At 52.2% G+C, this 24,765-nt stretch overlaps 1 protein-coding gene across 1 annotated transcript in view; it reads left to right on the forward strand.

Annotated features, from left to right (window-relative positions):
• The window catches only part of SND1 (staphylococcal nuclease and tudor domain containing 1), a 414,504-nt gene that overhangs the window by 374,934 nt on the left and 14,805 nt on the right, over positions 1-24,765 (forward strand). Inside the window, exon 17 of the mRNA XM_059171771.1 lies at positions 23,408-23,596. Coding sequence (XP_059027754.1) covers positions 23,408-23,596 — 189 coding nt within the window. The remainder of the gene's footprint in view (positions 1-23,407; positions 23,597-24,765) is intronic.

Below are 24,765 nucleotides of genomic sequence, written 5' to 3' on the forward strand. Positions count from 1 at the left end.
TCCCACAACCATCTACCTGTGACCCAGCCAGCCTTCCCCAGAGAGTTTCTATAATTACTTGAGAGAACCATTGTTCCAAGAAGATAGGCAGAGCTGCCGAGGAGATGAGGGGCTCTGGGAGAGGACAGAGCCAAGTCAGCCCTCCTGGGCAGAGGAAGAAGGAAGTCATTTCCTAGATATCTCTAAGTCCTTTTCTGTCTGGTCTCATTTTTAACATAGACTCTTACCCCATATCCATCTGCGAGTTCATGTAAATGACAGTAGCCTTACTTTTCTGGAAGCCTTGCATCCAGTAAATATGCAGGGAAAAAGGTCTGGGTTTCCAGAGGGTAGAATGCAGAGCCCGTCCTTCTCTGGTTGTGCGCTACCTCAGGAGCTCCCCACGGACTCCCACCTTAGGGTTTATCTTCTTACTTTCTTGAAAGCACTCACCAGATCCTTACACATTGGCATCGTGGAACCCCAGGACAAGTTTAAGTTTCTGCCTGTGGGTCTGTCTGCCCTTTCTAAAACTTGGGCAGAGGCCCAGAAAGCATGCTTATCACATTTGAGATGAACAAGACTGTTTTCTCTTAGAACAGAAAATCAAGGTTCAAAATTTCTTACAAATATGAAGAGAGATGGGCTGCAACTTAAAACGTGAAATGTAATTTACCAGTTGTGACAAATGCCAAGTCCTGTGTTTAAGTTCAGAAAAATCAGTTACACAATTACAAGATGAAGGTGACCTAGCTTGATGGCAATTCATTTGAAAATTTCCCCAGGGGGTTTTGTTTACTACAAAGTGTACACTAACAACAGTGTGAAGTGGCTGATGAAAATTGCATTAATACAGAAATAGTGTAGATCGAAGGAGACAATTATTCTGCTTTGCTTAAGCAGCATCTGGGATGTTGTGTTCAGCTCTGAGCTTTACATGTCTAGAGAGTTCTTAATAGAGAGCATTCCTGGGAAAGGACTGGATGGTGCAGTATGTGGGATCCAGGTTCAAGGAGTCACGGAAGACGGAAAGAGGACCGAATATGAATGGTTGTTTCACGAGGCAGGCAGGGGAACAGGCATTTTTGTAGACTTGCTAAGCACTGTGTTAGTCGCTCATAAATGTGTCTTTTCTCATGTAATTCTCAAAGCAGTCCTTGGAGCTAAGAGGAGTTTGGGTTCAGAGAACTGTATTTCCTGGATAAATAAGAAAAGGGGATCAGATTTGTTCCAAATTGCTCCGTACTACAAAACTTAAACCAACAGGAGGAAGTATAGGTAGGTGGGTTTCAACTTGAAAGAGGATTTTTTTTTAAGGTTTTACTTTATTTATATGACCCAGAAATAGAGATCACAAGTAAGCAGAGAAGCAGAGAGAGAGGGGGAAGCAGGCTACCACTGAGCAGAATGCCTGATGTGGGGCTCCATCCCAGGACCCTGAGATCGTGACCTGAGCTAAAGGCAGAGGCTTAACCCACTGAGCCACCCAGGTGCCCCGAAAGAGGATTTTCTTTTCTTTTTTTTTTTTTTTTTAAGATTTTATTTATTTATCAAAGAGAGAAAGGGAGAGAGAGCGAGCACAGGCAGACAGAATGGCAGGCAGAGGCAGAGGGAGAAGCAGGCTCCCTGCCGAGCAAGGAGCCTGATGTGGGACTCGATCCCAGAACGCTGGGATCATGACCTGAGCCGAAGGCAGCTGCTTAACCAACTGAGCCACCCAGGCGTCCCGAAAGAGGATTTTCTAAAGCAGAATGGACTCTTAAAGCAGAGCACTCGCTGGGATGGGATATTTTGGTAGAAGCTGATCATCTCCCAGAGGTGTGAGGAGGACATCCATCTGTGTTGGGGATGACCATAGATGACCTTTGGTTCAGATAGCATGTTCTGGAATTCCCTTGGGCTTTCCAAGGGCAGCATCGGGCACAGGAGAGCTGCTTGGCAGGGGCGGAGCAAGGTGAGAACAGCCAGCACCCCTTCTGTCCAGGCTCATGGATGGCAGGCTGTTTATGCCAGCCTTTGCCCAGTCCCCCTCTCTGCTAGTCCCAGTACCCCAGACAGGCTCTCTTCCCGCAGCCTGTCTCTCAGGGCTGGATCTGGCCCTCCTCCCCTTTCTCACTCCATTGCCACAGCTTGTCTTCCCACCCAGGAATAGGCACATTGAGGCTCCATCCCATCTCCTGTGGAGCCTCCTTCAGACAGCATCCAGCAAGGGGAGAATCAGCAGCCTGGCCCCAGACAGAACTGCTTCCCAAGCTGGGTGTGCGGGTGAGGCCTGCGTGAGTGTCTGCATGCTCACGCTGCAGCCTGATCGATGCCTGTCAGAGCTCACCATCAGAGTGACAGCCGTGTGCCGGGCTGTTTGCTGAACACAACTCGTCCGTCAAGGGAAATCAGACGAAATCCATCTCCTTGTCTAAAGCCTGGCCCGATGGGCTGTGTCTAGTATGCCAGTCTTACATTCCACCCAATTTTGTGCCCTGAAAATCATTTCCTTTGGGATTTCAGTGTTGCACTGATGGGCCTCCTGGGGCAGGAGAATCACAGCCAAGAAAATACCGTGCCGATACCAATCCCAGCCTCTGCCCGTTAGGGACTTGCAGTTTAGGGCTCATGGCTGCTGTGTGGACAGTGCAGGCCTCACACATACATGTGGTTCTCTCAGATCGATTGGTATAGAATGGAGCATAAATAAAATGGATTTGATTAAAAATTATTTTGAGTAGGGCATGGCCAGATGGCCTGGTGTGTTGTAGACAACTGGTAGAGAAGGGTCTCTTTAGAAGGGCTCATTAGAGCAGCAATTATGAGGTTTTAAGGCTTTCAAATTGACAGGGACAAGTGTTGGCAAAGGTTCTGTGTTTGTAAACCATTTGGGGCTGCAAGAATCTCTGTCACCCTGTATCTTGGCTGGAAGCCAGCCAGCTGCTTCTCTTTGCTCTCCCTAAAGCCTCTTTTATCCCATACAAGGCTGTACCTGAACCTTCCCGAAGACCCTCTCTAACTCTCAGCCACTCCAGCGCTCCCATTGCCCCAGGCTGCTGGCTCTTAGGTGAGGAACTCTCCTGTCGCCCACCCCTGGCTGTCCACTAATTCTCTCCCCTTTGCCTGCCCTCTCATCAGGGGTCTGAATGACTTGCAGGTGTCAAAGAGAAATGTCTCAGGAGGCCAGTCACTTTGGAAGGTAATATTTTTCTCCCACTAGCTAGAAGACTGGAACAGAAAATTGTTCAGAAGATAGAAGTGGGATGTCTGGATGGTGAAGGAAAGAGGTCAGCCTAGGAGCAGGAGGGTAGACCATAGCAGCCAAGAAAAATGAGGTGTTTTTGCGGGGTGGGTGGGTTGTAAAATCAGCAAGCAGAGGGCGGGGATCCTGATGAATGGGACACTAGGGAGAAGCCCGAGTTTCGAAGTGGCCCCTTGCTGATGCCGGTGCTGCTGGTGGTCCTCCAAGGGCCTTTCAGACTCCAGAAGAATTCTCTGACATTGCTCCTCAGGGTATGGGGGTGCCTGAGGTAGTCAGTCCCCTGCTTGGGCCCCCTCGCCCCACACTGCCCTACTTGAGCAAGTGTGGCTCTCCCCCAACCCCAGGCGTGTGGAGCGCGGCAGTCACAGCTTTATTACCCACGCACAGGAACTGCTCTGCAATAAAATAAAATAAACCACGGTAATGGGAATGACTGGTGCAGAGGGCGACACCCCAGAGAGCTGGGCCTGCTGCTGCCCCTCTTCTCTGCACCAGTGATCACCATTAAGGCTGCCAGCAATAAGTCATCTGCAGTCCCCTAGGCCTCCTTTCCAGGGCTGAGTGAGTGACCCCATGCAGTGGCCAGTCGTGGGAGCAACAGCAGCATGAGCACAAGCGGCCTTGTTCAGCACTCCACAGACTCTTGGCCTTGGGGCCTTGTCCACAGCCCTCTCAGGACAGCAAGACAAGGAATTTCACTGAAGGCAGACCAGGCTAGGCAGGAAAGGACTTCTGCCCTAAGGGGACCCCAAGACAAGCCATCTTAGTACCTACCATCTCTGCTGTCCTATGCCTGGGGTAAGTGCCTGGGAACCCAGAACTAGCTGCAGGAGGGGGAGTCGTGGACCTATAAGTGCCCCAAGGGAGGTGAGGGGGCGGCACAAGCACCTGGCTGACCACCCTCCCCAAGTCCCACCTCACACATACGTCATTCTGCCCAGAGCTATTTAGGCCTTGCACAGAGGTTGGCATGTAGCAGTGGTTCAAAGTCTCCAATAATTTTCATTTTGTCACGCAGTGCGTCTGGCCCTTTGACCAGAGAGCTTTTAAATTCCTCCTCCCCAGCCCTTTCTTCTCTCTGGCTCCCTGGCTCCTCCATCCTCGGCTGGATCCAGACTTGTTGATGAGCCTCAGCTTTCCCCCCACACACAAGCCACTAAATCTTGCCTGCCTGCCTCCCGACCCACCATCATTTCCCAAGCTCACCTACGCCCATGAATGCTTAATTTAAAACTTCTGCTGCCATGCAGCACTTTGTAATTCTGAGGCCGCTTTCAACAGAAGAAACAAAAATGGGCTGATGAATGTACTCAGAAAGGTGAGCAGAAAACCATCCAGCATCTCTGTGATGTGGGGAAAGGCTTTTCCTTAACCATTTAGTTTAATATGATGGATATCTGCAGTGTAGAGTAATCCTAATAGGATGGATATCTGCCTGATCTATTGGCCTGCAGGGTGGTTATGAGTTTTAAATTTCCTCATCTCCACAGCAATAAATTCTCTGGGCTTTTCAATTATAAACTTAGTTTTCAGTGGGACAGCGGAAAGGATTTTTGTTTTGGTCAAAGGATTAGAAAGGCAGATCTGGTTGGGGCTGGGAAGCAGCGTGTGTGACCCCCGGGGCTTCCCCGGGCACATCTGTGGATCGCAGTGTCACTTGTCCTTATCAGCTCAGTGTGGCAGGTGTTGCCACCACAGGGATCTACAGGAGCCCCTCTGTGGCATTCGCACTGCAACCTACTGACCTCATGACGAGGGCATGGCCCTTCCTGACCACCTCCCGATGCGGGCCCGAGGGGAGGGCTTGCAGCCTGCGGCTCTCCCAGGCAGACCAGGAGGTGACAATGAGTTCCCAGGGCCGGGCTCATGCTGAGCAGCCAAGGGAGAGTAGCTGCAACGAGTCCCAGAGGGTAATGAGCCCAGAACTCTGCTAACTGGAGTACTCAGTGTGGGATCATTGGGAAAACGAGCTCAGGCTAATCTGTGCGGAGGGGAATCAAGGCTTTGTTGATGGCTTTCTTCCTTTATACTGACACATATCACCTCTTGGTCCACAAGGAGAGTGGCCAGGGCCAGCAGGAAGACCAATGACTTTCCACAGGTCCACTTCCTGGCCTTGGTCGGCATTCCTTTGTCCCCCACTCCCAGCCCCTAAGGGCCTCCCACTCCCTGGGTGAGAGCTTCAGAAAACTCTTAAGACACCTAGGAGTGTGATTTTCCTGGACGTCAGCAAGTCGTTATGCCCACTGTGTGGTGACAAGAGCCAGGCTCCACCATTAGGCAGGACTGTGTTCAAATTCTGTCTCCTCTACTTACCAGATGAACTTAGATAAGATCTTCAGCCTCTCTGAGCTTATCAGTAAACTGAGACTAAAAACAACCCCATCACAAAAAGGCTACAGTGCATGTCTGTCAGAGAACCTCATTCATTATGTGGTACATAGCAGGTACTCAGTAAATGTTAATTCCCTTCCCCCTTCCCTATAGTGAAGAGCTGCTGGTCTTCCTTTCAGATGTGGAAGTGGGAACCACAGAACCTTCTTGCCCGGAGCGTCCGTGATCCACCCCATTCCTAGCCTGGCTGTCTGACAGAGCTCGTGTTCAGGACAGTAACTATTAGGGGATAGCCATAGCTCTGTGGGTCCTCAGAGTGGGCCTCTGCCCCAGATACTGTGTGCCAGGGACTGTGTCGGGACCGGTGATAAAAGAAAGGCCATGTTTCTCTGAAATTATCTTCTTTTCATGTTGTTTGGATCAAACATGCTTTAAAGTGAAGACAAATCAGTGGATAAGTGCCAGTGATGGGCATGTGGGTTTTCTTTTCATTCAGTTCATTTAATAAACACATACTGACCTTCAACTGTGTGTCAGGTGCCACACTAGGAGTTAGGACCACCAAAATGTAGTACTTTGTGACGATATTTTCTGCCATCAAGGCATTGGCTGGCAGGCTCAAGAGCTCATCAAGAACTAGAGCACAGAGTGATACTTGCTCTGGGACTCGCAGAATTCCCCTGGAGCACAACAGGGAGGGCGGGAAAGAAGGCTTCCTAGAGGCAATACTGCTTAGGCCAAGTTTTTAAGCATGAGTAGGCATCAGCCAGACCAAGGGTAGAAGGACGTGCTTTGCAGGGAGAGACACTAATTCATCAGTTAGAAATTACATTCAATTGCTAATATAGTTCAGAAACATCAATTGCTTAAGCCAGATTAAAGTTTGCTTCTTTCTCGGAGCACCTGGGTGGCTTAGTGGTTACACGTCTGCCTTCGGCTCAGGTCATGATCACGGGGTCCTGGAATCGAGCCCCATGTCACACTCCCTGCTCAGTGAGGAGCCTGCTTCTCCCTCTCCCTCTGCTCCTCCCCCCGCTTATGCTCTCTCTCTGTCCAATAAATCTTTTTCAAAAGTTAAAAAATAGTTTACTTTTTTCTCATGAAAAAAGTCCAGAGATAGACAGTCCTGATCCAGTACAGTGATTCTCAGTGTCAACAGAGATAGAAGTCTCTTCATCCTTCTGCATAGCTCTCAGCACACATGAATTCCATCCTTGTGGTCCAGGGTGCCCTTGGAGCTCCACCCACTCACACCAGCCCTCCAGTCAGGACACCAGAAGAAAGGGGAAAACCCCTGGTGTCAAATGCTCTCAGAAGTCCCATCAAAAATTTCAGCTAAATCTCAGCTATGTGCCCAGTGAGGACGGTCCTCACCTGGCCACACCGACACCTGGGCTAAAGGGATGCTAAGAAGGAAAATTTGGATCGTGACTTGACATTTCAGTACCTGTTCAGGGAGCACTTAGCTCTGTCTTCCTGGGTCCGCGAGTCCACATCGTTGGTGTAAGGGGGTGAGGAGTGGTAGGACATGAGACTAGAGAAGCAAATCCACGTTTCCCTCTTGGTATGGAAGCTCTGTTGTTCAGCCGAACAGGGCAGCTGCCAGAGCTCAGGCCAGGCTGGTCAGGTGGCATCTGCCACGGCACCAGAGTAGGGCTCAGCTCCTCCAGTTCGGACCCCTCCTTCTCGAAGGAAGGCGCCCTGGTGGTTCTAGAATTCGCATAGGCCTTGTGCGCTGCCAAGGCTAGGCCCAGGCAAACTGGACTGTACATTGGCCAAAGGCCAAGCAGAGTTTGGTCAGTCTGTGACCTAGGCGCGCTCCCCATACATTTCTGCTCTCCTGGTCAACACTGAACCTGGTAAGAAGTGCCGGCAGGATATTGAGTGCTTATGACATGCCAGCCATTGTTCTGAGAGTTTCATGTATAACAACTCATGGAAACCTCACATTTTTCTTAGGGGGGTAGTTAGTTTTATTGCTCCCGTGTTAAAGTTTGAAACCGAACCGTAGACTTAAGAACTCACCCAGGTTACTAAACAGCAGAGGCCAAATCTGAAACCAGTTAGTCTGGCTCCAGAGTTCTCCCTGGTAACCATCGTGCAGTCTACTGATGGATGCGGCCCCCCAGATCAGAAGGAAGTGTCGGAACTGAAGCAGGCAGATGAAGGTAGGACCAGGCACAAAAAGCCTAGCCCATCTGTTATGCAGGGAACAAGTGAAACTCATGCTAACAGACCAAGCCTGGTAAAGGCTTTTCTCCTCTTTTGAATCCCTTGTCTCCTCCCGTTTGCATTCTCACTCCTGTCAGCATGATCCATGAACAAGCTATGCTGCGCCTTTCTGTTCATTCTCATTCCTGCCTCCCAGCCACTGTCACTGTAACAGGACTTCCGGGCATCCTTCCTGCCTTCCTCAGAATATACGGAACCCACCCCCTGATCCATCTGTCCCAGATCTATATTAAGAAGGGGCTGGGGCGCCTGGGTGGCTCAGCAGTTGAGTATGTGACTCTTCATTTCGGCTTGGGGCATGGTCTCGAAGTCCTGTGATCGAGCCCTGCAGTGGGCTCCACGCTCAGTGCAGTCTGCCTGGGATGCTTTCCCTCTCCCTCTCCCTGCCCCCTCTCTCCTGCTTATGCCCCCCAAAGAAAAAAGGAAGGGATAGAGGATGGGTCTGGGCTCTGAACTGTCCCATCACCCTGTCCCTCAGGGTCACCCTCCTGACTTTTTCTGAGCCACACACAAGTCTTCCTGGCCTCTGCTTTCTCTGTCACCCCCTACCTCCCTCAGTCTCGACTTGCAACTCCACTGACCTTGGCCTCTCTTTTTATCCTAAAATTCTACCTCATGCCTGCTTTGACCCTACCAGTCATGCGGGTCTTTCTTTTTTTTTTTTTTTTAAGATTTTATTTATTTGACAGAGAGAGATCACAAGTAGGCAGAGCAGCAGGCAGAGAGAGAGAGGAGGAGGAAGCAGGCTCCCTGCTGAGCAGAGAGCCCAATGTGGGACTCCATCCCAGGACCCTGGGATCATGACCTGAGCTGAAGGCAGAGGCTTAACCCACTGAGTCACCCAGATGCCCTCACAAGCTTCTTTCTAAAGCATGACCCAAGTCGTTCCATATGCGGGGGGGTGCATGGGAAGCAGGCTCCCTGCTGAGCAGAGGGCCCGATCGGGGCTCTCATCGGGACCCTGAGACCATGACACAAACCAAAGGCAGAGGCTTAACCCACTGAGCCACCCAGGCGCCCCAGTGTTAAGCTTTTTGAAGACAGAAGGGTTTTTTTGTTTTGTTTTGTTTTGCCCATTTGCATCTATTGCAATGCCTGATGCAGTGCTTCTTTACTTAGTAGATGCCAAATAGCTATTTCTTGGTTGGTTGATTACAGTAAGTCCTAGGTCTTGTTACACGTCCTTAATGATTTTTATACATTTCAGCTCCTTCAGTGTTTGTCTTTCCATTTTGAAGAATCCCAATCATTTCTGGATGTTCCCATCTCTTTAATCAGCTCAACTGGGCATCCCTGGTCCTTCTCCAGCCCTGCTGTATCTTTGCAGAGATGCAAGGCCGAATCACAGTGATCTCCCTTTTCAGAGTACATTGTACTCTATCATAACCGTTACCTGCATTTTCTGCTGCTTGCCTGGACTTGGAAGCCGTCTTTGTTAGGGAAGCTCTGGGCAGCAACCAGGAATATAGCCATGTAGAAGGAAATGCCCAGAAACAAAAGAGAACCCCAACAAGCACAGTCTCGCCCAGGAGCCCCCTCCAGCAAGCACCTTCTAGCACTGCCTAGAATCCTGATGCTTGGGCCTACAATGTGGGGACTAAGGGTGGATTCAAAAGAAACCGGCAACAGCCTCATTTGGAGGGCATAACGTAAAAGCTAATGGATTAACAAGAACAGTCTAGTTGATTCGGGACATAACATAAGCACTAAAGATGGGGTTGTCGGGGAAGGCTTCCCAGAAGGCCAAAATGGTGTGGGGGAGTTGCCCCTTGTAAACAACTTCACACACACACCTCTCAGGACTCCTGGGCAGAAACTTCCTGAAGGGGGGGTTGCCTTAGCATTCCCTTACTGGTAAATGACCCGACATCTCCCTGAGTGTGCTTTGCACGTCTGTGCCTCCGTTGGCAGCTCAGGGGCTAAGGGGCATCTGGCTTTTAGAGCTGAGATGCGGGGTCTGGCAGCTCACTGAGCAAGCAGATCAGCGTGCCGGTGGCTGGGGGGTAGAGGAAATGAGGTTGGCAAGAAGGGGCGCATGGTATACTTTGAGAAGGTGCATGGTGCGGAGTCTGTCCTCACAGCACTTCTGGTTCTTTCCATCCTCCCTGCAGCATCCCTGTGAGCACCTGCCTAAGATAGAGGATGGTGCTGGGTCCCCCTTTTCTTGTGTTGCTTCTGACCTGCCCACTGACTCCAGGCAGCAGCTCAGGCATCCTCAAATAGCGTTCAAAGAAATCAGGGACCTCTGCATGGCTCTGTCCGACTCTTAACTTCAGCCCAGGGCCTGAGCTCAGGGTATTGGGACCGAGCCTGGCATCAGATTCATCAGACTCAGGCGCAGTGGGGAGTCTGCTTGAGATTTTCTGATTCTCTCCCTCTGCCCCCTCGTCACCACACATGCATGTGCATTCGCTCTCTCTCTCAAATAAATAAATATATATTTTTTTAAATCAAATTGCTTAAGTGATGTTTACACTGAGCGTCAGGGTGGGGTTAGGAGTCTCCAAGCTTCTTTGCAAGGACACTGGCAGAAAGTTTCCCATGGGAGAAGCCGCACGACAGCAGTTGCTGCCACTGAGCCGTCTTCTATCAGAGGAGCCTTAAGCAGGCAGCAAGGCTCAGGCAAGGCTCAGGCTCACTGTGCTTCCTCCAAAATCAAAGGAATTGTCTTTAAGGGCTTAATTGTGACTTCCAGTCTCTTAGCCAAAGACGCTGAGCATCTTCATTTCCTATCTCCATTGCAGAACACACCTACGTTGGGGGTAGCACTCCCCACATAGAGTGGAGAGCAGGTATCAGGGGAATTTGGCTTCCAACAACCAAATTGGGAGGTGGGGCAAGGCAAATGAGGTCACCCTGGCCCCATTTAGGGGAACCCAGGCCAGCTACTCCCTCTTGAGAACAGGGCAAAACCAGCCTAAGCAAAGAGTAGCGTTGGGAGACTACCCACTAGCTTCCAGGGCCTCATTAAGCTGAATATTATTTGGGATGTTTGGTTGAAATGGGAGAGAGAGGAGTAATTGTGATTCATGGCACCTTGACTCCTGTCAGGAGGGTGGACAGAGAGTCGTGTCAACAACCGAGCTGCCAACCCATCCTGTCTATTGTCCTTTCCTGCCACTTGTACTTTGTCCTCTCTTACCTCTGCTCTCACTCGGGTGGCATTGAGTTCTTTCTGGAGGTAACCACAAGGCCCAGAACAGCATAAGGAGCCCGTGCCCTGGGGAGTGGGTAAAGACGGGGACAAAGAAGGAATCTGGTCCCAGTGTGGAGAAGCAGTGGAGGCTAGGAGCCATTGCTCCTAGCCTTTCCCTGGACAGAGATGGCTGGGGCCAGCTGCAGAAAGGGAGGGGTTTAGGGGGGCTTCTGGGATGTGAGAGCTCCACTCCAGCAGGACGAGCAGTGCCATATTTTAATTGTCATTAGCAATAAGAAATGAGCAGTGAGGAAACCAGCCTCAGCCCACAGAAGAGAACAGAGGGCAGGCTCACTGACCAGGCTGTCTGGCCTCTGGCGTGCTGCACATCTCCCAATCTGGGCTGTACATGCTCAGGCCATTTATATAGTGGCCTTATTATGGGTGGCTTTTACCCAGAGGCTTTTCTTTGTATTATATACAGGCCAGAGAGAGCGCGGGCCCTCCAGGTTAGAGCGAACAAAGATCCGGTCTGCCCGCATAACAGCAGGGTCAACCCACTCCAGCCCTTGCCTGCTGGCGCTGCTGAGCGTGAAGACTGGATCACCTTAAAGGAGTTTTCGTTTTCCTTACTGTGTTGAAATAGAGTTGGGGAGAGTGCATGAAACAGAAGCCCTGAAGAGGCCCGAACCTCCTCTCCCCTGGGCCTAAGAGAGCAGCCCATGGGCATGGCGAGAGGGGAGCAGGGGGCCCTCTCTCTGGCCCGTCCAGGGATGTGGAGACAGGGCTGCTGGCCGCCCTCCGTGTGGCCTGCCCTAGGGGCTGGAGGGCACGGCCTGCTGAGGACAGCGGACCCATGCCAGGCTTCCTGTTGGCAGGTGAAGGCAGCTGCATTTCCAGGAAGGATACGGGTGAACACAGGAGCAGGGGGCTTCATAAGAGGAGCCCAGAGGAGATGGGACTTTCTTAGCCGGATGAGGAGAGCAGCCCCTCTCAACACTGGTGCCTTCAGCTGTGCCTTCATGCCGCTGATCTGAACATGGAGGGATTGGTATTCCATGTTTTTGTGTTGAAATTGGCTGCTATTTCTTATATTCAGTGTAATTAAGTAAACTGGCTGGTCCATAGCTGCAAGAATAGGATTTTTATCTGTTCCAAGTCCTTTTCTCTCTGGTGCCCTTTCTCTGGCCTGCTAGAGGGATTGTTGTCTGTGTTCCTATTTCTAAGAGACTGGGAGATGGCGAATGAGAAGGAACTCAGTGTCCCTTTTCCCCCCAGCATAGGACATACTTTGCCACAACCTGACAGCTTTTGAGTAGCCCCCATGGCGACAGCCCAGTTCGGAGAACACTGAAGTGACTAAGCCTGGCCAAGCCCCAGAGCAGCAGTTGCCTTTCCTCGAAGATTTCCTTGAGGGCCTGAGACCTGCCCACACTGGCAAGGGACTTGTGGCTGAAGGGTTTCTCAGCCCTGTGCTCCGATGTTCCCTCAGGCGACCGAGGCCTAACTGGGACATCTGCCCCACCTTGGCTTGGAGGACTTAGCAAATGGGGTCCAGGTCCCTGTCCTGTCCTCACAGCTCTTCCTCTGGCTGTCTCATGTCTGCTTTTGCTGTTCACCCCTTCCTTGCTCAGGGATGGTGGCCAGGAGTGGTGGATGTGTAGGAGACCAGAGGGAGGCATACACAGCTGCTGCCTGCGCGCATGCCTGGGTAAATAGAGGAATCCGTCCTCACTCCGGTTATATTCAGTACAGGCAAAGCCAAGTGCGAAACAACCCCTTCTGCTCGTGACGTCTGGGAGCCTCTGAGTCATCAGGACTGGCTGCACTGACCAAGGCCAGTTTCTGCCCCTCTGGGCTCCTGTGAGCAAACCTGCTCCAACAGGGCTAGCTGTGGGCCAGCCCTGACCCTTAGAGACGTTCTCAACACAGGCCTTCTCCAGCCAGTCTGCTGCCCTCCAGATCTCCCTAAAAACGGTTCTCTGTCCCAGGAACTTTCCCTCTCTAAGTTGACTGCCAGTGATCTGGAGAAGCCAGGACCTTTGACCTTTTATCATCTGTTTACTGAATGCCTACCGTGTGGCAGTAATAAGATACCATTAATAAATGCCCATTATAAACTGTAATTAGTAATGGTGTGAGCAAAGTGCTGTGGGGGAAAACATTACTAAGAAAATAATGAAATGGTTTGAGTGAAATTCCATCTCTGCAGAATCTTAATGCACTGGGTAGGAGTTACAGGTACAGTATTAGGAGGAGCATCCTAGCTGCAGGGAATAGTGTGTGCAGAGGCCTGGAACAGTGCGTTATGTCTAGAGCTAGAGTTAGTTCGGCATGACTAGAGCAAAATAATGAGGGCCAAAATGGTAGAAAGTGAGAATCCAGTCATAAGAAGCTTGTACCTTGGGGCGCGTGGGTGGCTCAGTTGGTTGAGTGTCTGCCTTCGGCTCTAGTCATGATCTCAGGATCCTGGGATCGAGTCCCATATCGGGCTCTCTGCTCGGCGGGAAGTCTGTTTCTCCCTCTCTCTGCCTGCCTCTCTGCCTACTTGTGATCTCTGTCTGTCAAATAAATAAATAAAATCTTAAAAAAGAAGAAGAAGCTTATACCTTGCTGTGCTAAGGAATTTGAACTTTGTCAGAGAACAAGGAAGGGGTTTCAGCAACAGAAGAAGTGATCAGCTTTGGGGTTTTTTGGTTACATAACAGCAGTCATTGAGCATTTACTATATACCAAACTCTTGAGTGTTTAACTGGAGTTAGTTCATTTGTTCTTCAATAAAAACCTTCAAAGCAGGCACCATTATTATGTCCATTTGACGAAGAGGAGAAACCTGTAACTGGAGAGGTTCAGTCAGTCACCCGAGATCTCACAGCTAGTAAGTAGTTGTGCAAAACATGGCCCCAGACGGTCTGGTTCCCCGGCCCAGCTACTGTGCTGCATTTTCTGTGACAAGCCACACCATAGCACTGTGGAAGGGCCATCAGGAGGACACAAGGCTGATGGCAGGGAGAGCAGAGAAGGGGACTGCTGCCCTCGGGTAGGATCTGAGCCCAAGGAGTGGCAGTAAGAATAGAGAAGAGGGGAAGAATTCAGGAGACATCTCTGAGGTAGGATTAGTGTGACCTGGAGGTTGATTGTGAATGTAAGGGGAGTGAGGCTGATCCCCAGGCTTCTCCTGCTACCAAGTGGGATAAGAAAGGCGGGCGGATGGAGGACCAGGTTTTAGAGTGAAGATAGTAGACTCACGATTGGACGCATTCCGTTTGTAACTGGTCAGGTGGATGTGAATTCTGAAGGGAGGGCTGGACTGGAAATAGAAGTCATGGTGTCCCGTAATTCAGAAGCGGTGGAAACCAGGCACTACACGGCTAAAAGTGGCCCCCTGGCGAATATCCATACTCAGGGAGATGTTGATGGGTAAGAATTCACAACTGAAACTAAGAGCATTGAGAAGAAACCATGGTTGGGAACCACAGAGGCCTAAAAAAGAAACTTTGAGATGGAGAAGGGGTTCTTAGCCCTGTCAGGTCATTCAAAAAGTAACAAACAATAAAATGTGAGAAGAAATTGTTAAAGTGACAGTTATGAGGACCTGAGTGACTTTGAGGTGGTAGTTACATTGGAATGTAGACAGTGGTGAGCCGCCGTGTTGGATGGGGAAGGAAAAGGGAGGTGAGCAGAATCCTCTGGGCAAGGAGAATGACATCAGCTGGGTGGACATGAGATCAAGGCACAGTTTTCTAGGATGGGCGAGATACTCAGGCAGAGAGGCAGACGCCGACAGGAAAGGGAATTGAAATAGTAATGATAGAAGAGAGGTGACTAATAGGTGCCCGAGGAAGCGAAAGAGGGTGTGATCTAGAGCCGGGTTCCTTTCTTTTTCTCCAGGGTGGAAAGGAAAGTAATAATTATGAATGGTAACATAAGGACTTTTTGAAGGCAAGGTGTGGAAACCCTCAGCAGCTCGGGTAAAGAAGCCTGACGATTGGGGTCAGCAGAGCAGAGTGCGCCTGCCCCAGGGTCAGGGAGATACAGGCGCTTGCAAACGGGGAACTGGCATTTAAACTTAACCCGATGGAACACCATTCGGGTACTTTCAGAGCAGGTCAGACATTTAATAACCATGTGCTCTTATTCCACAGGTCACACACACACTGATCTGCCCTGACAAGAGGCCAGCTGTCTTCTGGCTGCTAGCTCAGTGCCCACAGGGCTCGGGCCCAGCCCGGGATATTCTGGCTCGGCTTTGGAGAACGCCACTGTGGCTGCCTCCATGGCCCACGCCAAGCTCCGGGACAAAGAATGCTGTCTGGGGGCCCCTGATGAAAGCAGCCTGGCCTGCTTTTTTGGGCTGGCAACTTCTTTTCTCCAGCCAGGGAGCGTGGGAAGGCTGGGCCATTCAGGTGTGCCCCACTCTCCGAAGGAATTCCAGAGTTTGCCTCGGGATCAGGTGACCTGTGGCAACAGGTGCCACCCATGGTGTCCCGGACAGGGCGCAGAATGAGGGCCTCCTGATTCAGCTTCGTTCCCTGCATGAACCTCAGGGAAGAGAGAGTTAAATCTCCTCTAGCCTTTAGCGCTGGGTTTTCTTGGGAAGATGAAAATCTCCTTCCTTCATTGTCTGCACCAAAGGAACAGATTGCGTCAGTTTATAAACTGTGTTACCGCTTGCAAAGGCTTGGAGTCAGCAGGTTTGCATTTCCCGGCAGACTCGGACGAGCCTGATCGCCTTGGCTGCTGCCTCTCTGCCTCAGATGGGACCAGGAGCTGCCCTGCACCCCGCACTCCTACGCCATCATCCCACCCCACACCCCTGAGGTATTGGAGGAGAGAGATTGAGAAACCCAGAGCTCTAGCTGAGCCCTCTTGTTTGGGGCTCAGGCCTCCCATCCATTCCCAGGAGCTTCTCGGCCCCTCTTGCCACCCACCGTGCCAGCCTGGGCCTAATTTCCAGGCATTCCTAGGGCTTTGGCTTGGGCCAGCGCACGGATGTCAGAGCGGAGGTTTTCTGGAGAACAGTTGGCGCTGTGGGCTGGGCTTGAAAGAGTCATCTGGTGTGGAGGTGCTAAGGGTGAGGAGCCCAGGCGCTGTGGGGCCTGGGGAAGAGCTGCACGGCTGCCTGCTTGCTCTGCCGCCCGCTCCCCGCTGGCAGCCGCCGATAATGAGGCCTGGGAGGCATCTCACGGCCACTGCCTCGCCAGCTCCCGGGGCCTTACATTATTAATTGCATCGCGTTCCTGTTCATCGTCTCTGAGAGACGCTGGTGTGTCTGCGCGTGCCTGCGAGTGCAGGGTCACACGGTGGCTGTGTTAAGCTGCTACTATATTCAGGGGAGGTGTCTCTTCGAGTTCACAGCTCTGGCTGTGGCAGCACCTTCCAGTGGTGAGCCCAGCTGCGTGACGACACGGCTGCCTCTGTGTAGCAGCAAGGGGTCCCGGTGGTAGTCCAGTTGCCCTGGATCATGGCTCACATTCTGGCAGAGAGCTCCAGTGGGGTGCCCGGGGGAGGCAGGGGCTAGAGTGCCTTTGAGCTCCTCTGCGAGTTTGCCACAGGGCTGGAGGGTTTTCATGGGGGCCTCCCCCGGCTTGCCCTTCTCCCGTGTTACCCATAGCCCCCTCTCTCCTCAGTCCACACCACCAGCCCCAGCTCTAACCTCAGCTACTTCAGAGCTTGAAGGACTTAAAACCCCGGTTCTGCTCTCATCTGCATATGAAGAAACTGAGCCTGGAGGGGATGTAACCCACCCCCCCATCCCCAGCCCAGATCATAGCTCCAGTCTACCGCTTTGTATTGGCTTTTTCTTTGCTCCTCAGTGGCTTTTTCCCATCTAGGCTTTCCTGTTGTTCCCAGTTCCAGGCTTCTGCCCCATGCGTGTTGCTGATGGCTCTGGGGGTATTTCAAGCGGGCCTGTGGCCAGAAAGCAAGTGGAAAGGATAGAAGCTTCTGCCTGTCATTAAGGCCCCTGAGGTCGCCTCCCCAAAGGTAGCCTAGAGCAGTCTGCTCCCCACCTGCTGGAGGAACTGGCGGACTGTTCCCCCACCACTCCCTTCCCCAGCACCGGAAGTCTTCATTTCCAGGTGCCTGGGGGCAGGGGGCAGGGGGCAGGGGTGGCCTGTGCCACCACTCCAGCTTGCCCGGTTTCACCTGTTCTGCCTGAGGGGGCGCCTCCCCAGCAGGAGGGAGCATCCTCTGGGCTATTTTCCCGGGGCATCCCAAAGCCTCCCAATCTCAGGGGCTGGCTTCACGCAGTGTTTCCTGTGCTGCCTCGGGCCCTGTGCCCAGAGCTGGGGCCGGGCGCTTGGTGGAGAGAGAACCTGTTCTCCCTCCTCTTGACACACAGAAAAAGGGAAGGTGGGTACATATGGGTAGGCTCTCCTGCCCTCCCCCATTGCCAGTAAATCCCCTCTTGCGCTGCACCTCCTACAGCTGCCCTCTGTCACTTCCCAGAGCCTGCAGCCCCCTGCCATGTGTTCCGCTCTGTTCCACATTTCAAAGTTTCTTTGTCCTGAGTGTTGGGTGGGTGGGGGGGGCGGGGCAGCAAGGAGCTGCCTTAGTCAAGCTTGCCTTCTCCCTCCCCTGGCCCGCCTCTCTCCAAGACCCAAAGAAGGCTGCAGGAGGACCTTTGTCTTTCCAGCTTTGTCCCAGGCTTGGAAAGAGCAGGCATCCAATCTGGTTCCTGGATCAGGAGAGGTAGGGCAGCTAAATGAACCCCCAGGGCCGGCAGAATTTCCTCTGTGGTTTTATGGTGACCTTTTCACTGATCTCTCTCTCTCCCCCTTTCCTCCCCCTCCCTCTCTCTCCCTCCTCCCTCGCTCCCTCCTCCCTCTCTCTCTCCTCACCTCTCTCTCCTTCACACACACACTTTACATAAGATTTCAGAATCTGAGGCCCATTGGCTGGGAAGGGCCAGAACAAGTTGAGGGAGAGGAGTAGTATCTGTAAGGCCCTCACCCCCTGCCTGACTTCCACATCCCTTCCTGTGACCCCCTGCACTGTTCCGGCCCCGCAGTGTCCCCCAGGCCCAGAATGTGCCACACTGCTGAGAGAGGAGGACTCAGACCCCACCACCTGCCTGACTGAAGCAATCCCTAAGTTAAGAAGTCAGATAGAATCCAGACAAGGGAAAGAAGGAGCATTCATGGAGGGGAGCAGGACAGGGACCGAGTATATTTCTGGGGGGCCAAGGCACTCCAGCCACTAAGGAAAGGACCACAGGCAGGGAAACGGATTCATGGCCACTACACCTTCCCTCCCTCATGCGTTCCCAGCCACAGAGAGCAAGCTGGGGGTGCTCCGCTTCTCCCCGTTCCTCCTTTCCCTTCTCCCCTTCCTCACCCACCCACAACTGGGAAGGCTGAGACCGCAGCCTGTCTGGGTGGGCACTGAGGTGTGTGTTGCCTGGGCATGGGAGCTCTTCCTCAGTAATTAGGAGACATGCAAATTAACAGCCTGTGCCGTTTGTATTAATTTGGTAAATAAGCCAGAACAATTTCATTAGTGGCACATTAATGTGCTTGGGAGCAGGAGGACGTGTCCCACTGCGAGGCGGCAGGGCCTGCTGGCCGCCCCAGCCCCCCGACAGGCCAAGTCCAGTGTGTCTGGCTCCTTTCCGACCACGGCTGGCTGGGCTGCACTCCCCCCAACTTTGGTCCTGTGGTGGAGAAAGACCCCCCACCACCACCACCACTGAGCAGGAAGGCATCTGCTTGTGCAGCTGGGTTTGAGGACAGTCACACATTAGCTCTTTCCACTTGTCCTCCCTCCATTTTGTATTTTGCATGAGGCTACCAGGGTTTAAGAAGCCCAAAGCTTTGCTGGATGGTGGGGGAGAGCTAAGGGGACGGGGCTCAGCCTGAGCAGGGCCCCTGCTGGCCAGTAGTAGATGAAGGGAAGAGAAAGCAGATTGTGTTACTTCTTTTAGTACATAGGACCCGCTTCTCATTCTATGGAGAAGAAAACTGGCTAGGAGAGAAAAGAAGTCATCTCTTCCCAAAAATTCACAGCCAGAGCTAGGATTTGAACCCAGGTCTGTCTAACTCCAAGACCCATGGTCTTCCTGCCACCTCCCTGCCCAGTCGGTACACCCAGCTCTGGGGAAGATTCAGAGTATACAACAAGCTTTGTTCCCCTTGTTGCTGACAGTCTAGCTGGACAATTAAAGACATTTGGAAGTGAAATAACCGCTTCTCCTACTACAAAGTAAAAAGTCGATGACAATGATGAAACATTAATGCATCCAGTACTCTTGTAAGTACTTAGTATCTTTATATTAGCTCATTTTAATCGGAACAAACCCTTTGAGATAGGCAATATTGCAATCCCAGTCTTACAGCAGAGACACAGAAAAGATAAGTGACTTGGCGAAGGTCCTGCAGTTAGTAGATGGATTTAAACCGATGCAGTCTAGCTCCATAGTCTGCGCTCAGAACTTCTGTGCTATATGCTGTCCCCTCAGTGCTGGGGTAGCCCACAGGTGTCAGAGGGATTCACATGGGTGGATTAGGGAAGCCTTCACAGAAGGGTGGTGTTGAAGCTGGAAGAGCTCAGCTCATAGGGCCTAGTTCAGACCTCAGAATCCCCACCCACTCTGTCGGCCTCAGGCAGAGGGCAAGAGGTACTGGCAGCTGGCCAGACCCGCAGGGGTGCGCAGTGAAGAGGTACTAGGAGGCGGCAGTGGGCCTGACCTCAAGGCATCTAGGCTGCCTGCTATTTCATGCTCCCCCAGCTGCTCCCCCAGCGAAATGCTGTGGTCCCCATCGTAGACTCTCAGGAGGCCTTCTCCTCCCCTCAGCCCTGCTTTCCTAGGCCTTAGCGTCAGTGTGAACATTGAGGAGGGGAAGGAAGAGAAGAGGTTCCCATTGGTTCCCCACTGACACTGCTTGTGTCCACGTGTACACACATTCTGTGGTGCCCTCAAGGCCACATCAGCTCACACGTGCACACACCAAAGGTCCACACACAAATTAGACATTGGGGCAGTCCCTGATAGTCAGCCAAGGCGTGAGCTCCCTGGTGTCCCCTGCCGTCGCTGGAGGCCTCCCAAGGGAAGCTGTTGCGTCCACATCTCTCCCTGAAACACTCTGTGCTGCTGAAGAGCGGGACTCTGCAGTTTACACAACACTCGGTGAGCAGTGGGTCTCATTAATACTGACAATAGGCAGAAGGAACCCAGAAGAGGTTTCCTGTGTCTGACCAGAAGGAGCCTCTCCTCACTCCTGTCTTCAGTTTGAGGCAAACTGGTAGGAAAGAGCTTTCCGTGGGTCTCTGTCTAGTCAGTCCTCATTACATACAATTCCATATTTGCAAGTTCACTTACTTTACTTACTGAAATGTACTTGTAGCCCCAGATCAGTACTCAGAGTGTTTGGTCATCCAAGCGGCGAACACTTTGAGTGTCCAGGAGAGCGTGCTCCCAGCCGAGGTCGCAGACGGCGGTGTTCCCCTTCTTGTTTCGGCTCTCATCCGGGCAACAGGTGTCTTGTCCATCGTCTCTGTAGTGCCGCGTTTCCCCCTTTTTCTGATGTGTGCTTTTTCCTGTGTGCAGTTTAAAATGGCCCCCCGGCAGAGTGTCGAAGTGCTATTTGGTGCTCCGAAGTATAGGAAGGCTGCAGTGGGCCTTAGGGAGAAAATACACATGTTAGAGAAGCTTCATTCGGGCATGAGTTCTAGTGCTGTTGGCTGTTAGTTCAATGGTAACAGATCATCAGTATATATTAAATAAGGTATCTTTAAGCAAAAACGTGCATAGAAGAAGGTTATGTATTGGTAAATCATGACCAGAGTCTTGCAGGAACCTGATCCTGTGTTTCCCCTGGGAGCAGTGGTTCAGTGTTCATGGTAACTTTATAGACTATCACAAATAACAAGAATCAACTGTATCTGTGTATCTCTATAGGAGTATGTGTTTATATGTATTTTTTTCAGTTAAGAGAAAATATCAATGTCTGGGTGGCTCAGTGGGCTAATGGGATCAAGTCAGGCTTCTGCTCCATGGAGAGTCTGCTTGAGGATTCTCTCTCCCTCTCACTCTGCCCCACCCCCATTCACACACACACACGCACACACACACATTTTATCTCTCTCTCTCTCTCTCTCCCCCTCTCAAATAAATAATCTGTCTAAAAAAAAAAAAAGAGGGAGGAGAAAATATTAAGAACACAAATCTTAAAGTTGATCAGAGAAATAGAGCATACACAGACATTGGCCCACAAAATGTTACTGTCAAGGCACAAATCCCCAGCCGTCAATCTAAGAGAACCGTGATGAACACATACCAGCCTGGGAGCACCATGCTTAACCCTCTGCTTGCTGACCATGAAGCTCTCCCAGAACTAGAGAAGGGTTAAGACTTTGGTCTTCACATTGAATTCTGTGTACCCAGAAGGATAGACACACCACAGGGCTTGGCTAGAGAGGTCACAAACCAAGAGACTCTGAAGTAGCCCCATCCTTTCGCTGAGCCCAGCCCACCTTCCCCTGAGTGCCTTTGAGAAATTGCAATATTTGCAGCAGCCATAATAAAAGGGAAAGCGGAAATCCCTAGGCTACAGCTTTATCTCCCTTTCTAACCCCAGATGGATTCAGCAGGAGGGCAGTGCCCAAGGCTAGAGACTTCTTTTCCTCAGCTGCTGGCTGGGCGCAGGGACCTGTCAAGCCCAAGTTAGCATATCGATTACAGGCAGGGAGAGGCTGTGTAAGTGTGAAGGCCATGCTCATCTGCCAAGAGAGTTGACAGCGCTGACCCCAGGCATGGCTACTAGTCACCAGAGTCTCCCACTAGTATGAGCCCTTGGGAGGCCGGCATGTGGTTGGTAGCCTCCGAGGGAGGTGTGGGTTGTGGGGTTTGCTTGGTGGGGTGAGATCTAAGTGTGGGCACCTTCCAGAGTGAGCATCATTAGACTCCCCGGGTGCTTCATCAACCCAACTCTGAGGTTTTTGCCTCCATCCTAGCAGTCCGACCCCAAGAGGAATGATACAGGTGACCATCAAGCTTTTTGTCACAACCACTTGGCCCGCCACAGGCTTCTCGGAACTGGAGGGAGGTCTTGTGCCCAAGCAGGGCAGCTGTCAGTTTCAGGAAAGGACACTTGGCTGCTAACATGGTGAAAGATAAGAGGTCCAGGCATAGGGGCCTATGTACCCACCTACAGAGTCAACTTGGAATGGCCCTATAGAGTATCTTTGTTATCTAGCTCTAATAAACTCTTCCTGTCTGCTTCTCGGTCACACTCGTACTCCGGCAGTGTTGAACTTGCATTTCCACTCAAAGGTTAACTGTAAGCCTTAATTAAGTAGGGTGTAGAAGAGGGTGTTCAAGGATAGGGAGAGGCCGGGGCCTTGCCTCCCTGGTCCTGCCCCTTCTTTTTCTCCCTACAGCCTTCTCTCCACATGGCCAAGCCACCTCTGTCTACTTAAAGGGTGTCCTGTCACCCACATGACTCCCCACTTGCCTCTCTAACCCTCTGGCCTGGGCTGCTGCCGCAGGCTCCAGCCCAGGCTTCAGAGAATTCCCAGGTATTTAGACATTCATTTTATTGCTTAATCGAGCTTGAAGCTGTTTAAATTAATACAAGTTTTTCATATTTGGCAGCAAAGGCTTTTACAAGCCCCTTTAGCAGAGAAAAGAGGAGGTTAGGAGAGAATCAAAGAAGAAATTTACCTGGTCCATTGCCTTCATGAGGTGGGAACAGATCAGCCACCCTAAGGGCTGTGGCATCAAGGCCGCCCTCTTGGGGGAGCAGAGTCAGGACTGTGTCTGGGGTCCTGTGTCTCAGGAAGGCGCTCTGTGGAGAAAGCTCAGAAGCTCTTGAGCCCCACAGGGGTCCCCAAGGGTTCTGAGGTCAACCCCAGCCCACGGCCCCAAGGCCTGGGCTTATGGCTGTGAGGTCACCCTTCCCCTTGCTCCCTTTCAGGGGCAGCCTCCTGCTGGCATCACCCCTCAACCGCCCACATGTGCACTCCTTCCACCCACCTGCCCCCTCCCCTCCTCTCTTCACCTGGCTTTCATCCAGCCACTTGTAGTACCTTTGTTGAGCTGTAATTCCCTCAGCTACGTGCCCCTCTTCCTGGGGATTGCCTTGCTCCTGGGGCCTGCCTTTCATGCTAGAAGAGCTGGGTTGGGTGCGTGGGTGCTGAAGAAGAGTCAGACATTCTGGGGGCAGCTCCGGTCTGCTGCTTCTCTCACTCCTGACCCCCAGGCTGCGCTCACACATGCCCACGGCTGATGCAATTCCCTCGCTCAAGCCGAGGGATGCTGATTGTACCCTAGTAGCTGAGTTTTGAAGTCGCTCAGTCAGGGATATTTCCGTAAGGATAATTCTGGGCTGTGAGAGGATAGAGAGCCTAGATCCCGCTTACAGAAGTGAGGCCAAGCGTTCTAAGAAGATCAGCAGTGCCACAGCTCCAACAAGCTCCTGCTCTTGGTCCCTCCTGAGCCCCTCCCCCCGCAGGCTGACTCTCCCCCTTTCTCTGTTCCCCAGGTAGAGGTGGAGGTGGAGAGCATGGACAAGGCTGGCAACTTCATTGGCTGGTTGCATGTTGACAGCGCCAACCTGTCCGTCTTGCTGGTGGAGCACGCGCTGTCCAAGGTCCACTTCACGGCAGAGCGCAGCGCCTACTACAAGCCCCTGCTGTCTGCCGAGGAGACCGCCAAGCAGAAGAAAGAGAAGGTACTGGTGTGGAATTGGGCCTGGCTGTGGAGGAGGCAGGGGCCATCCCGGAGCTTGGGGCTTCTTCTCGCCTTCCTCTGCCGAAACACCACAGCCCCCACATGGGGAACAGAGCGGTTTCGTCATCCCCCACCTGAGGCAACCTGGTGGGTGTTGATCTCAGACCCCACATGGGGAGCCACACGTGACCAAGGGAAAGGCTGCCAGCTTAGGTGTCCTCAACTGTTGGCCTGCTCTGGTGGAGCAGAGCCACGTCTGGAAGGTGACCTTGCAGCCATGAGAGGAACGATGTGGGGAGCCTCTGGTGAGCAGGAGACTGGGGAGTTGTCCCTTCACCAGCCCCAGCCCTCCTTCGGTGCCCTCAGAGTGACCGGGAAACCCACAGCCCACTCTGACTTGCCTTCACAAGGGCCTGCAGGGAGGCCCATTTCAGAAGCTGTCCCAGGAGATGCATAAAACTGTTAGGACAACAGATTTATAGCACATCAGTCTCTGCAGACAGTGCATTGAAAAGACAGGGGGGGTGGGTTGGAAAGCAGCTTTTGGAAACAAATGGACGATTAAGGAACCCAGTGGTTTGGTGGTGGGAGCAGGGCTCCGCACCCCCCGACTCAGCCTGTCACCACTGACTTACAGCCTGGCCCTAATAATGGGGATAAATCAGCTGGCCACCAATTTGTCAGGGCTTCTCTGGGCTCGAGGAGGATTTCATGGGACAGCCGTGCTGAGCCATAAATTTGTTCCAGGAACAAACGTTTCCTTCCCCATGGGGCAGCCATCTGGCTTGCAGCTCGCCTCCTAGAGCCAGGCCCAGACACCTGCCAAAAGGAGTCGGGGGCTTCAGGGCCCCGTGGTTCCTCATTCTCTTCCAACCCAGAGCAGCCACCTCCTCCCTTAGCCTCTTCCCAATGGCATTCCCTCAGGAACCAGGCCCAGGGATGCCCGCCTGCATCTCTTTTCTTCCCATCCCCTGGGGGTGAAGGCAGGTGACCAACCCTAATGGGAGTAGAAGAACTCTAGAGAGAGGTGACCCAAAAAGCTTGGGATTGGTTGAAAGGGGCTATTCATGCCTTAGAGGACTAGGCCCGCAGGAGGCCTCTCAGGAGGCTTCCCCCTTGTCTCAGGGCTGCTCACATTAAACCCCATCTTCATACAGTGACAGGGAGCGG

The sequence above is a fragment of the Mustela lutreola genome, chromosome 4 (genome assembly GCF_030435805.1).
Source record: "Mustela lutreola isolate mMusLut2 chromosome 4, mMusLut2.pri, whole genome shotgun sequence".
Taxonomy (NCBI): domain Eukaryota; kingdom Metazoa; phylum Chordata; class Mammalia; order Carnivora; family Mustelidae; genus Mustela; species Mustela lutreola.